Genomic DNA, 15,152 nt, shown 5'->3' with positions numbered 1-15,152 from the left:
TTTTCTTGTTAAATTTCCTTCTAAAATGACTTTGAATTTCTAAAAATGCAGTTAAAACAATTTCTCTTCATATTTTTGATAATCTCTAGCAATAATACAGAAACTTTCCATGAAATTGCAATTTTTCTAAGCCTATAGCCTTACTTTCTCTAAACATACTTTTATGTTTTTCTTGTTAAATTTCCTTCTAAAATGACTTTGAATTTCTAAAAATGCAGTTAAAACAATTTCTCTTCATATTTTTGATAATCTCTAGCAATAATACAGAAACTTTCCATGAAATTGCAATTTTTCTAAGCCTATAGCCTTACTTTCTCTAAACATACTTTTATGTTTTTCTTGTTAAATTTCCTTCTAAAATGACTTTGAATTTCTAAAAATGCAGTTAAAACAATTTCTCTTCATATTTTTGATAATCTCTAGCAATAATACAGAAACTTTCCATGAAATTGCAATTTTTCTAAGCCTATAGCCTTACTTTCTCTAAACATACTTTTATGTTTTTCTTGTTAAATTTCCTTCTAAAATGACTTTGAATTTCTAAAAATGCAGTTAAAACAATTTCTCTTCATATTTTTGATAATCTCTAGCAATAATACAGAAACTTTCCATGAAATTGCAATTTTTCTAAGCCTATAGCCTTACTTTCTCTAAACATACTTTTATGTTTTTCTTGTTAAATTTCCTTCTAAAATGACTTTGAATTTCTAAAAATGCAGTTAAAACAATTTCTCTTCATATTTTTGATAATCTCTAGCAATAATACAGAAACTTTCCATGAAATTGCAATTTTTCTAAGCCTATAGCCTTGCTTTCTGTCTAAACAAACTTTATTGTTTTTCTTGTTAAATTTTCTTCCAAAATGACTTTGAATTTCTAAAAATGTAGTTAAAACAATTTCTCTTCGTATTTTGGTGATCTCAAATAATTTTTTCATGAAATTGCAATTTTTCAAAGCCTATAGCCTTACTTTCTCTCAAAACATAATTTAAGTTTTTCTTGTCAAATTTCCCATCAAAATGACTGTCAATTTCTAAAATGCATTCATGGTATTTTGATTACAAATTTTTGATGATTATGATTTACAAGAAAAGAAAAAATTAGTTTCTTTATTAGGGTTGGAATGAAATAAAAAAAACTGCAGTGATTTTTCTGATTTTTAACCATTGAATTTAATGTCTTAATCACTAGATACAGTAAATCTTTGAATCTGACCCAAACGTCTTGAAAAATACTAACAGTTTCTATTTCGCCCTTTAAATGACTTTGGTTTGCTACAAACAGAAACATGTCTTCAACCTCGGAATGAAACATGTCTTCAACCTCGGAACTGTCTACCAGTGATTGTCCACATGTTTTGAAAACAAGGTCAATGAAATAGAAAAGAGACCAAGTTTAAACTTAACAAGAAACAAAGTTCTTTAGAATTTTATGAAGGAAGATGCTTTTAACTTTAACATTTTATGCATGATAATAGTCATTTTATGAAGCACCCTATCTTATCTAAGCTACTTGCTAGTGATTATTTTTATCCAATTCTCAAATAAACGATTGTGATTGAAATTACTGAGTAATTTCATTCCTAGTCATCCTAGGTAACATATTAAGCATACATGCTCTGTCCCTTTACCATAACTACAACTTGAATGATACTATAGCTTGATTTATCGTTAACCATTAAAATGTACACAGGATTTTGGTATAGCCTTTAGTGCTATAGCTACATTACTATTCAATTGGTGCTAGAAAAATTAAAAGAGAAGGATTAAATTATAAAAAATGTTTGGTATTTACTGTTATACAAAAAAACGTTCTGACGTATGAATGTATTCTAGCGTTGATTCCAAAATTATCTGATTTTGGTTACGTGAAAATCTGTTATCACCACATAACATAACCCAGTCTATTTGAAAGGTGAGAGATGCTATTTGGTTCGTTATCGCGCCAAAGAGATCACGCCTTGGATCATCTAGGCCTGGCAATGCAGCAAGAAATGTTCGGTATCTTCAATACTGCCGTTAATTAGGCACATCGGGCAACTGTTCCTCCCAAGATGTGACAAAATTTGTGATAATTTAGCTTACTGAAGCCTATGCGTAGCTGTGTGAATAACGAATTGTTAGTTGATGCTATAATATGGAATTGAGTAATTCTTATCCATCAGAATTGATGAAATGCTTCATATAGGCCTAACCGAATTATAATTAAAAAAATATTGCTCACCTTTATTGAGCTCCAAATTAAATACAGAAATTGCTTGAATAAAATCCATGTTCTCAATTGAGATAAAGGTTATAATCTCATAGCGAAATGATTCTTGACTTGATACTAATTCTCAGAATTACAAAGCGTGCTTACGATATATGTACAATTTTGATTTCTATTGTGTTTTAGTAGTTGCTGTCCTATGATAGTATTTGAAATGAATAAAAGATGTTAAGATAGACAGGAAAAATGTTTTTTGATAAAGAACAGTTGGACCCTCCTCTCAATTTGACACTCTTCAAAGAACAATGTAATTGCATATCCTTATGAAGCTTTGCTAAACATTGTCCCAATTGATTGTGATTGGCTTTAGATTTTGTTGACATTAACCAAACATTCTAGATGCGCAGTCTGTCACAGGCATGTCTCCACTGTCACAATATTTTCATATCCATAAATTTTAGCCTCCGTTTCAGCATTCTGAGCAGCCTTGTTGCAAATACGTTGCAGTATTTCTGCCTCGTTGTGCATTTGTTTGAGGCAATCAGAAAGCTGCTTCATGTGGACTTCATGGAGATATCGCTCCTCTGCACTTGTGCTGTCATACAGCCCTGGTGAAATAAGATTTGGGCTGAATTCGGTTAACCTGAAGTCTTCAGCGAGTAACTACAGTACGGACTTTTTATGCGTTGTTGGAACAATCTTCTTCACATTTGAACAAACCATCGAAAAGAAGGTGGCATTTCTTTTTCTTGAAAGATTTGTGTTTTTACTACTTTAAGAGCTAAAGGAATAGGTTTCTAAGGGTAATTCTCCATGGTTAATCTTACCCATGTATAACAGGTAACTACTGTCTTACCCTGGGTTCCAGAGCGCCAAGTGGGGGTAGGGAAATGCTAGCGTTGCGGGAGAGTGCGGAGAAGGAGAGAGGAGAGAAAGACGTCTTGGGTACTCCTGTCTGAGAACTGTACGTAGGGGTAATGGGACGTGTTATTCTCTACTAGACGAGAGACGTGTTATTCTCTTTGCCAAAAGTATCAAAGGGTAAGATAGCGGGTTGGCACTCGGTACCTTTTTCAGCTCAAGTGCATAGAAAGCGGGCGTCTTTGGGTTTAACGTGAGATTGATCTGGGGCCTCCTACCCCGACGTAAAGCGCTCTGACAACCTGGCTTTATCACCTTTAGATGACCCTTGGTGTCCCAGAATTCTCTTAATGGACCCGTCAATGCTTTTTTCAAATCTCCGTTCAGTAATGCCACTAGGTTTTAGAAAATTAAGAGACGAACCTTTATTTGATGGATTCTTCCTCTTTTTCCTAATGTAGTCATTCAATAAAAAAGGGCAACTGATGAAAAACAGAGAAGCCAACATTATGAGCAATGGTATATATGTGGGCACTGTCTCGAAAGTAAAGATGTTCTTTGACATTTCTTCCGCAGTACTTTCATCAGTTGTTTTCTGTTAAATAAAAAGGAACTTGAAAAACCTCTTTAACTGAAAGACAATCTTGAAAGACAATGGCTAGTTCTAGAACAATACAAGTAGGCAGGACCATAGGAAGATCAATATCTGTAAGAAAAGAAAAACTATTTCGCTTGAATGTACAATCACTGCCAAAATTACTTGGAACATCCAACACTTTGCGCTGTGCTTTTCCATTTTTCATTTATTTTCCCGAATACTACTACTCCCGTCCCCCTTTCTCCCCAAAACAATGTTGAATGTAAAGAAAAATATCAAACAAGCCACAAGAAAAAGCATACTCCATAATCCCTTTCTTTTTCCTAAAGTAAATCAACATTGTTCTTAGGGGGAGCGGGGGTGGCGTTAGTGTTCCAAGACTTTTGGCAGTGATTTTAGCTGCTGCAAAATTCAAGTCGTGCTAGAAAACAAAATGCTTTAAATATAAAGACGGCTGTTTCTTAAATTGTCTAGAAAAACAGAAAGCTTTCATATGCACTAAAAAGATTCAATTTTTGAGGCCTTAAGTCGTTGGCCTATTAGGAAGCTTATAACGATTTGCGGTATAGTAAAAATAATAATTGCACGAACTTTGTGATAGTTTCTGCTTTGAAATTTAATCTCTATCACATGTCTGTCTGCACTGAGCCCCGTATCTACAGGAATCAAGCAATCTATTTTTGGAAGAAAACTTCCATGTTCCTGGAAAATGGCTGGAGATAAATTGTCCATGTTTTACGTTCTTCCAAAACCTTCCGAGAAGTTGATGATTAATATTTTAGTGCTTTAGGTCATTGCTTGAATCTTTCGGACGATAACTAGTGTTTGACCTCGACTCTCTCAGCAGATAACTATTTTCAAGTAAATTATTCATAGCAAATTAGATTAGATTATACCCTTAAAAGGCATGTTTATAATAATGCAATATTACAAATAATGATTTAATGACAAAAATCTAGGTTCTGCGAATTTGAAACTAATTTTTCTTCATACTTTAGGTTTGACATTTGCATTTATTTTGATTTCTAAACTCACAACCATGGATTTACTGCACCAATTTCTGATAAACAAGGCTTTTTAATAAAATAATAAGCTTGTAAGCAGCACTGAAATGTGCCGATATAGCAACATTTCTTGTTCATTTTTATCGATAAAAACGTAAAGGAAGATTTCAGTGTTAGAGACGTTTTGAATGTTCAGAGTAGAGAGTAAGTAGATAGAGGGGCAGACAGTGGCGTCGCGTAACAATTCTCGCTTAGGTGGGGGTGGGGGTTGAAAGAGATGCAAAGCCATATTTTACCGACGGAAATTCTTTTGTTACATATTTTGTTATAAATTTGATTTTACCGACGAGTTCTCTGAAAGTTGGGGGTGTACCTTGGGGCAGCTACGCCCCTGAGGGCAGCTACGCCCCTGAGGGCAGAGTTTCATGCAAGACGAATTTGGTCTTGGAGAGAAAATCAATAGTAGTAAACAAGCAAATGGTGGCTAAAGAAAACTCAGATGATCTGCAGATTATTTCTGTAAGCATTGAAAATATACTTTAAATCAGCAAGTAAAACAGCCCCTAAGCAAGGTTTATTTGACTAAACACAGCTAGGAACGGGGCAATACAAAGTGATACAGAGTTTGCCCTGGTTTCAGTTGGAAATCAGTGCCAAATAAGTTCCGATTCTTGTAAAAAGAAAGGACGTTCACAAGTGCATCTGGCATTTAGTGTACAGTATTTGTGCCTACAGGATGCAATTGATTAGAGACCGAATCATAACTATATATTTTAATTGCTAATACACGATATTTTTATTTTTAGGGATCGCCACATGGTTAGTAAACAAATCTAATCAATACCGCTAGATCTCGATTGATCTCACTGGTCCTGCTTAGTCAGTTAATTTCTATTTCCTTACCTTATTTGGAAATCTTTTGATCGCTATTTACTATGCATTTTTTCCTACAATCTATTGGCACTGTCTAAGCCACTCCATTCATTCTTCATTTAGCTGAAGACGAGCCCGTCTTTGAACGTTCTAATTTACAAGAATAAGAAATATGTCTTCGTCGAACTCGTAAATGTCTTATTCAATGAATAATCAACTTTGGTATAGTCAATAATTTTACTCGTATCAAACATGGCTTAGTCAAATCTTGTCATTGAAGTGTCGAATTGTCCTTTATGGCATGAAGCTTGTGTCTTTCGTCGTGGTCCTTATACTAAAATTCATATTTGAAGTTCATGACCTTTCGAAAAGGAAATTTTTTCCTTTAAAAAATAAAACTCATTTTATTCAAATTTTTTGCACCCTTATTCCATTTTGAGGGCATCGCTAAAAGCTTAGGTCTCGGTATAGATGGACAATTTAAGTATTTTGAACTTGAAACTCAATTTTCAAAATATTTCCAATATAAAAGTTGGTAATATACTCACCTTAAGAGGAATTATATTGGAAGACACCACATGTGAAAGGAAATCGTGGTTTGACATGAGAAACTCTTTGAAACATTTTTCATACTTCATTACGGTCGGCATTAAAACGACTCCATAAGTAAACAAATCTTCTTTAATGTCATTTAAACGAAACTCTTGAAACTTGTCTTGATGAAAGCCAGCAACATAGCTATCAAGAAGAGCGCCAACAGATGTACCATCTTCTAGAGATCTCACTATCTCTTCGACATCCGAAAAACCTACAAAGATCAGTTTTTCTTTATATCTAGTACTGAAAAGTTAGACATTAGCAACTTAGCAACCTTATCCTGTTTCCATGAAAGTGGTCACAGCCTTCGACTCAAAAACCCTCTTGACAATTCAAAAGCCAGCTTTGGTATCAGAGAACTACCAACAATGGTATCAGATCATTACGTTTCGAAGGGCATAAAATCTGGAATTATCTCCCAGAATCAATGATGACAGCAAAGAATAGTACACAATTCAAAAATTTGATTAAAACTTGGTCCCTCAAAACAAGTGCGCTGGCTTTTTTTGCAGTAAGTAATCTCTCAATGCAATTCTTGAAATTGCTTTTTGTTAGTCTTAGTGTACGTTCACTATTGTAAAAATTAACTTTAAATAATCTATACGAATAAAATAGTACATTTAAAGTAAACTGTTTGGTAAAATAAAAAGTGCATGTTGCTGTAATTTTGGAAATTCATTCGCAATAACATAATAAGAGAAAAAGCTTACCAATCGGAAGAGCACTTTTTCTAACTGCGAGCGAGTGTTCCTGGCCGCCTTCAATCACTGCAATCTGGAATGAAATATCCAATTATTTTTACAAGTTTTGATAATGGTATTTTGGAACAAGGATTACATTACTTGATATTCTTTATAAATCTAATACAATTTTCATTTTTATATAAATAGACGAATGTTTCTTGCTTATTGCAATAAGATAGGTAGAATGAATAGTATAAACATAACATAAACAGAATCTAGAAAACTTCTCCTTTTGCGACTAAAGAATGAGAAGAAGAGCCTCTTAATTTCTAGACCAAAGCAGGGGCGGATCCAGAGCAAACTTGAAGAAGGGGCAGTTGGTAGTGGGGGCGTGTATACAACAATTTCAGATCCTCTTTTGGAATAAACAACATAATTTTGAGGTAATCCTTGAAGCAAATTAACCTATCGGTCTCAGAAACTTTTTCACCTGATTCGCATTCTTCAAAAGTGGCGCACAATTTCTAAAAAAGGGGCGTCAGACTTGCTGCAACTCATCGAGGGAGGGGCAACTGCCCCTAGTTGCCCCCCTTAAATCCGCCACTGGACCAAAGGTGTTACTATTGCTATTTGGTGACGAAAATTTTCATATTTTTGGCTTGATGGTCTAGATCATTCGAGCAATGAGATTCAAGGAAGCAACCTTGTTTCCGCGTAGTTCTAACTTCTGGGAAAGACATGCCATGGTCAAAACAGAACTGACAACTGCTACAAATAAGGAACAAGCTACCAAGCCGAACAGTATCCAAATGACAGCAACAATTTGCCCTTTCTTTGATTTGGGGGAAATATCCCCATACCTAAAAAAATAAATCGAAAATTCTAAGTTTGTTCCGAGTTTTATAAACGATAAGTTCATCACTTAAGAAGCCTCAAAATTTCATTAATATTTCAGACTTGCTTTTTTGGCATTAGTATGTTTTCTCCAAACACTGGCAAAAGCTTTTTAATGCTGCCCAGCTGAAAATAGTCCTTTGAGAGAGCAAAGACATAACAAATTTTCCACAACTCGAGTTCTCTTTAATCTATAATATTTTGTCTTAATTTGTTTTTGTTTCAAAGGCATTTACTCAAGCAAATGTCGATCGGGTTTTCTTTCAGATTTGTTTGAACAGATGTTCCCTTCATGGCAGAAATTAAAGAAGACAAGTGAGATTTTGATCGTCTTTATGCTTTCCTGGGATGAAATTCATTCAATCAGAAATCTTGCTTTTTAAGAAACTTACCCGACGGTAGTCATCGAGACAAATGCCCACCACATGCCATTAATGATGCCAGGCACTATTGGGGTTTCATTCCGCTCTTCCTAAAAACATTAAGTATTATTGATGAATTGATCAACTTTTAACAAGAGCCGCCTATCAGCTAAAGTTGCGTTTTTGACATAGTTTAAAAACAGGTAACGTGGAGTATATTGGGGCTTAAAGGTATTTGTGGGAGGGGGCTAAATGTGCTATAAACAAAGATCATGGCGATTTTTCTTATGGTTTTTGTTGCATTTTGAAAATGATTTTGGGGGCTAAAACCCACAGTCTCTGTTTAAATGAGTATGTCAGTTTTCCTGCTTTCAATGCCATCGATGCTGCCCAAGTGACAAATTGGCGATCTAAAATCTACTGACATAGAGAGTGATATGTGGCTCATCTTCACCGAAGCTGAGCAAAATAGTTTCAGAAATTGAAGCATTAAAGAGACCTAAAGAACACTAGATTGATCGGACCAAAAAGCGAAATATGCAGCAATTGTTTTTCATTGCATTACTGCTGCTCTTCAGCAAATCAATTGGCTAATTACTAAATGTCGAACATGCTTGAGATGATTCTGCTAGTGGATTTTGAAAAAAACTTTACTCTCAGCAGCACCCTTTGTCCGACTCTTTTGGAACTTATTTGGGGCTCTTTGGGGGGTCTTTTTGGCGTTGTATGTTCCTAGCTACTTTCATGGGAGAATATCCTTACGTGCATCTGCTGCACATTGCTGCAGATTAAGGCCTTTGTCATGCAAGAATTAGATTGGCAATTAACCATACACAAAGTACACAATAATGCCTTTCTCACTGGTTGTGAAATTCTTTAAAGCATTTTTTAGATCAATGTTCTGCAGCCTTGGAGCTTTCCAGCATCTTCAGCACATTTAGCTATAAAAAATCGCATCCTTTCGAAACTTTAACATGGCATTGGCGCTTATGAAAAGATTTACCAAACGAAGACATTTGATCGCTCTCTATTCGCGTCTGGGGCATCGCCAAAGAGGGTCCAGGGGGCGCGGTACCCCCCCTAACACTTTATCCGTCGGCAAATTAAATATTTTTGTCGGGCAAAAGAAGCAATTTTCATGCTCAACCTGCAACCTTAATTCAACAATTGTGACGTATTAAAATTGTTGTACTTGTAAAGTATGGCACTAAAGTATGAAATTTGAACCAGAAACCAATAAATGCAGCATATAGGAGTATTTATCTGTTGATCATACCCTTGAAAAGTGAGATACAGCCACCCTTTTTGTCAGCAAAAGTCACTTCTTTACCCCTCCAAAAAACTTGTTTGTCTTCGCCCCTGATTCGCGTTAAATCAATCGAATCCTTGAAATTCAAGCGATACTTTGCTGTCGTCTATTCTTTATAAGGCATATTTTCTCTATCTCTGATTAATTCTTACTTCTTATACAAGTTTCAAGGCTATCAACATACCCAGCAAACATGTGCTATGTTTTTCCCTGTAAAGTATTTAAAGACACTCATCTTCATATCTATTGAAACTCTTACATGTGTCCAATCACACAGCAAGAAGTGAATAGGTGATATTTTCTTTCTTTTTTTGAACGCTTTAGTGTTTATTAAGTAAAATTTTCTTTCTTTTAATGAATGCTTTAGTGTTTATACGTTTTAACCTGTCTTAAAAAATTTTTTAAAGGTAATTACAGTTTTCTGAAGGTATAATATTTTTCTTTTATTAACTTTTGTAGACCTCAAATTACCATAAACACTAAGGTTGAACCTTTAGCTTTTATATAAATCAGGATACCAAAGTTCAATCTATTGCAAAATTATAAGGTATTATTGAAAGAAATTGTTTTTTAACAGATTCCAAATTTTTATGTCGATTAATTTCATGAAGAGACACGTTTATGATACTATTTAAATAAGACGATCAAAGACCGTATACAACAGAAACTAACCATAGTTGATGCAAAACGTTTAGGGGGGGGGGGTGGCTTAGTAGGGATCTTGCCCGAATATTATTGCTTCATCCAGATAAAATTGTCCAAATGGAGTCTGAAATGCGATTAATGTTGCCTTATTAGGGAGGCTGCAGCCCACCTAACCCCTTAGCCCCTATGTCTCCGATGCCTATGAATTTGACAGTAGAATTTGATCAAGCACTCACCACAAGCCAAAACACTATTCCAGCCACCATTACCATTAGTGTCATTATGACAAGCATCGGTGATGCATCTACAATTATTTTGATCAACGATTCACCTGTACCCAAAGGTGCAAGGCCGTAAAATGCAATGCCTGGCGACTCAACTAAAATCAAATGAAGTATAGAATAAGTAAGTATCAGTTTCGTATTAATTGAATAAAGAAGCAAATCTGTTTTTTGCTTGATGAAGAAGCATTGTCTTTACTTTTGTCAAGCTTTATTGTTCATCTTGTAATAGAGTTGCTGCGAGGAGTGTAAAAGGGATACCATCCTATTTGTTTGAAAACTCCTGGCATAATACTGGGGTTTACTGATGATTATCTCCCTCTTCCCCTAATTCAAATTTCGTGCGCATATACATAGGGTATAAAATCTCGGCATTGTCTGTTTTGGGATTTTAACTTTGTCGTCAAAAGAAGAAGCTTAAACCAAACTAGGTGTATTACATCAACCAATAACTATTTTGCTGCTGCGAAATTCTTTGTCAGGACGATTGAAGGCTCATGATAAAAGGCCTGTAGCCCTAGCCCTTCGCGATAAACCAAGCAAAGAGCATTGTTCTTCTGTGTGATTGATAATTATGCGAAATTAGATAGGTTAGAGCATGCATTATTTTCTTTCGAGGTATGATCTTTCTACATTATAATCAGTTTTAGATACAGAAAATAATTAATACATACGATACTAGAACCTGCCATTTTTCAATTCTGGATTTACAGGGGCACAACAAAGCTGATCCCCGAATTTTCAATAAATACAGCGACGATATAGGGTCAATTTAGAATAATAGGGATCCAGAAAATCATGGGTGTATAAGCTTTCCATAAGGCAGTCTGTACAAATAATTGAAACAAAATACAAGCATAGATATGGAGCCTTCATCTGAAGGGTAAATGCTCAAGCGTTTGTTCTCATAAAAGGTCTATCAGTTTGTTAACAATTATTTTTGCGAACTTACCCAATGGGACCAACGGAAAAGAAAGAAATTTATGCTTTCCACTTTTGACAATAAGCGGCAAGACAAAATCGGATGTTCCGTTGATGACTTGTTCCACTGCTTCGACTCTGTTATCTACCATGGCATCGTAAGAGAGGTTCACGTGTTTTTGGCAGCATTCATTAACCATTTTCTGCATGATAACTGGTAATACGCCATCGACTGTCCCATTTTCAATAAATATATAGGGTGAGACTGACCACCACGCTATTGAATACCCAGATTTGCAATTTGGCCGCCAGTATGAGAAAGCACCTTTTAAGAAATTGAAAGACAGAGCACTGTTTACAACATAAAAAAAAGGACCTAGAAGACTTTTTATTCAAAATACACTAATATCCTTTTTTGTTAGAATACTATAAATTTTATTCAGCCAATTCTAAAGTTCTTAATAAAATTTTCGTTTTTAGCCTGGATATAATTTGTAAGGAATTTGAAATGGTTTCAGGGGAGCAACTCCAAACGAACAACTGCTGAGAAATTAATTGAATATTGTTATAAACAATAATCTTATAGAAAAAGAGTGGTCGTAGACAGAGGTGCATTTTAGGCCTTCAAAATGGCGTATCGTAGCACTACCAGATTGGCGTGTTGTAGCATTGGGGAGGACGAAAACAAATTTTCTCGGCCACGCCCTCCTTTTATCTATTTCGTAATTTAATACAGTAATTTATCTTTTTTCCATCTTTGGGCAAGCAACTTTTTCAATCAGCCTTTTTCGTAACGGTGGCTCTTTTGCAAGTCGAAAATCAAAATCGATCTGATCAACTCACCTCCCAAAATCAAAATCGATCTGATCACTCACCTCCCAACCCCCCTGAAATTTTTCAACGGATTTCGAGAAATTAGAAAATCGACTTCTTGGAAAACTGGGTCCATCCCAGTCTTCCCCGTGGCGACGCCACTGCTCCCTATTGGCTGTTTCCTTATTGATATCATCCCCCCCCCCCCACATTCACATTTTGCAACTCATTTCCTCTGCTAACACAACCCCTTTCTCTTGCAGGAATAGCAGAATCAACCAAACAGTTGCAAATAAACACTCTTGCCAAATTTCAGGAAATTATAATTGTTAGCAGGTTACTGCAAACAAAATGTATTGCTTAAGAGCTTTTTGATTGATCAAAAGTTTCCGAACCATTTTCTTGCAAACGCTGAAAATTAATTGGAATTGACTAAAGGAAAGCTTCATCTGGCTGAGATTTATTCACAATCCTGTCTGAATAGTGGTGGTGAGAATGTAACATGTGATCAAACAATAGCCATAGCGTTTTTATTGATTGTCTCCAATTTTATGTAACATTCATTTTTTCTCAAAGGAAGCGTGTGAACGAGTCATTACACTTTCATTTGTATCGAAAAAACTATTTGGATATCGCACTTTTCTCTGCAAAGTCATGTGATATGTTAATTGATTTCAATATCTCTCCCCCCCCCCCCCCAAATTAAAGAGAATTAACATTAGGCTTGCCCTTAATCTATTAAAAAACAGAAAATCTTTATGAAGCCAGACATTCTCTGTATTTCTGTCTTTAGACAGCTAAGTTAAATACGAATTGATTGGAAATTGGAGTTATCAAAAAAATAGTAGAACACACGTCTGTTGCTATTTTCAATTCTTCCGATAGAGATAAACCTGGCTTGTAAGTATTAATTATGAAGTTTTGAAAGACACCATAAGACACCACTAGCTATTGTATCAAACAAACCAACACATTTATTGACAGTAAGCTTTTACCATTCAGGACTTTCGATGTTGCTGACCCGCAGAAAATCTACAAAATCGATAAGACACATTTTCTTAAATGAGGGGCTAAAGACTATCTTTAGTCTAATCTAGTTTGATATGATTACTCTATTTATTTGAATTTGAAGCGTCCATTTTTCAATTAGTAAATGAATGAAATGTTATCTTGGTTTGGAAATAGCGACAGGTCCTCGAAATCACTAGAAGAACGCATCTTTTATCTTTGAAATCAGTTGCCTTCAAGCCAGTGACGCTCAAACAAGGCTGTATGACAGGGAGGGGCAATAGAACAATAGCGATACTTTGCGATGGGAGGGGGGCGTTCCTGTAAACACCCATGCTCCGATGTCCCGTGCACTACCTTCTAAATTAAAAATTGAAGCAATGTTTTAAAATCTTCTTCGTGCTGCAACGTGTCAAGATATAAAGTTTGAATATTGTTTTAAAAATTCGCAAAGGGTTACGGGGTCCCCGATAATTCCATGGCTGAGTCGAAAGCTAAGGAAAAATGCTAAAAATGGGTATATTTTTCTTCACATTCTTGATAGTTCATAACAAGATTTTCTTGAACAAAACATCATAACACGAAAAAGCAATTGAATGCACACCAGAAGTTGCAACGAGAGGGAAAAGATGCTCCATCAGCTCCCAGCAAAATTATCCGCTCTTGCGATGATAATGTCTGGGTTAACGAAGTAATACCATTGCAGAAAGAACAAAGATGGAATAACAAACGCAGCAGTTGGTCAAAAACCGCCATGGATACCGTTTCTCGTGCATTTTGTTCTTTAAGCATTTGTAAACAAACCTGCAAGTAACAAATCCTTGCAATCGCTCCCTGAAAACTAAACCAAATCATAAAAATACGAAATATCAATTTATGGATACTTTGATTTTGGATGTATATTTTAAAAGATTTTAAAAAGCTCTAAAAGCAAGGAGTTGGCTTGATTTACTGTGATGAAGTTTAAATTATCCGGGTAGTAACTTTTATCCTTGAAATTGATGTAACCAAGCCGTTGATAACTTATTGCATTCGAAGTAATAACAACAAAGTTTATTTTATAACACTATGCTTACCTTTTGCCAAACATGAACAAACGAATGCAAGAAATTCAACACGTAACATTATGCTTGTGTGCACCAGAAGTCATTCTCCATTCCTCGGTCCTTGACAATTGACAATGAGAACTAAGCCGGATGCAACTGCGAAGGGACAATGATGGCCAGATGTAGCACGTTCACTGAATTGACTGCAAATGGCCAAGTTGTTTGCAGCGCAAAATGAATCTCGTAAATGTTTTGCGTCGGACTAATGTCGAAGATTCACCTGTTACGAGATGACAAAACGATGTTTTTGCAAACATCCCGATTCATTGTTTGCATTTAGACATATTGTTGTTGCATTGTATATCTGATATGAAAGGCCAATGAAATAAGCGAATTTTTCATTACTTCTATTAATGCTAAACGGTTTTCCTTCTCACTTACGTTAAAACAGATAACTCCCGCCACTGGCAGTTACATCTTCTTTTATCACACCTATGGAAATATGGATGAATAGCGTTGCTTTCTTTACACCTGCAAATTGTTCGTTCGCTCACATCAATCAAGCACAGATGTACTACGCGCATATTCAAGAAAAATTGAAGTAAAAGTTCCCTGAATTATTTTCCTGAGAGCACTCTTTTTTTATAAGAACAATTTTATAAGAACACGAGCCTCAAAACTGGTCAAAAGTTAAGAAAAAATTAAGAACAAGCTGAGGCTGAGCTTCTGCAGATTGCAATTTTGAACAACGTTTTTTCTCAAAATCGAGGATTTTTAGCGATGTGTTGGTGCTTTTTCGGTGAATATTCAAATCTGTCAGCAAATTAAGGCTGTCTCACTCACTTTGTTGGCAAATGAGGCCTGAAAACCTCCTTAAAGCGAAAAAGCTAGCAATAGCACTGCTTACACCCTCTTAATTTAAGAACAAATTAATAACAATCCGGCCTCAGATCTTCGAACAAATTAAGAACAGTCAGCCTGAACTTAAATTTACTGGTTCTTATAAAAAAAGAGTGTACATGAAATATCATAAAAACGTAACTTATTCA

General features: G+C 35.4%; 1 protein-coding gene across 2 annotated transcripts; it reads right to left on the bottom strand.

The window, feature by feature from the left end:
• Positions 1-1,077: 1,077 nt before the first annotated feature.
• On the bottom strand, positions 1,078-14,926 carry LOC135682729 (uncharacterized). Of its 2 annotated transcripts, XM_065197737.2 has the most exons (10): positions 14,545-14,926; positions 14,134-14,383; positions 11,268-11,561; positions 10,271-10,413; positions 8,111-8,190; positions 7,528-7,684; positions 6,852-6,915; positions 6,093-6,352; positions 3,493-3,664; positions 1,078-2,816 (listed from the first exon to the last, which is right to left on the bottom strand). In XM_065197737.2, exons 2-10 carry the CDS (start codon positions 14,180-14,182, stop codon positions 2,620-2,622), a joined length of 1,416 nt encoding a protein of 471 aa, XP_065053809.2. In that variant the 5' UTR covers positions 14,183-14,383; positions 14,545-14,926; the 3' UTR covers positions 1,078-2,619. The 2 variants fall into 2 exon arrangements, with proteins under 2 accessions (XP_065053809.2, XP_088969054.1); XM_089112928.1 differs by having other exon boundaries at positions 14,134-14,926.
• Positions 14,927-15,152: the final 226 nt, after the last annotated feature.

The sequence above is a fragment of the Rhopilema esculentum genome, chromosome 16 (genome assembly GCF_057945365.1).
Source record: "Rhopilema esculentum isolate cy_ngs chromosome 16, ASM5794536v1, whole genome shotgun sequence".
Classification (NCBI taxonomy): domain Eukaryota; kingdom Metazoa; phylum Cnidaria; class Scyphozoa; order Rhizostomeae; family Rhizostomatidae; genus Rhopilema; species Rhopilema esculentum.
The sequence above is the reverse complement of the archived record's forward strand: the minus strand, read 5'-3'. Positions and strand labels throughout refer to the sequence as shown.

Excerpts from the sequence above, each read along its gene's own strand:
- LOC135682729 (XM_089112928.1), bottom strand. The coding sequence starts at position 14,182 with ATGTTACGTGTTGAATTTCTTGCATTCGTTTGTTCATGTTTGGCAAAA. Across the intron at positions 11,562-14,133 it reads TTGTTCATGTTTGGCAAAAG|GTGCTTTCTCATACTGGCGG; the intron begins GTAAGCATAGTG and ends ATTTCTTAAAAG. Across the intron at positions 7,685-8,110 it reads GTCTCGATGACTACCGTCGG|GTATGGGGATATTTCCCCCA; the intron begins GTAAGTTTCTTA and ends TTATTTTTTTAG.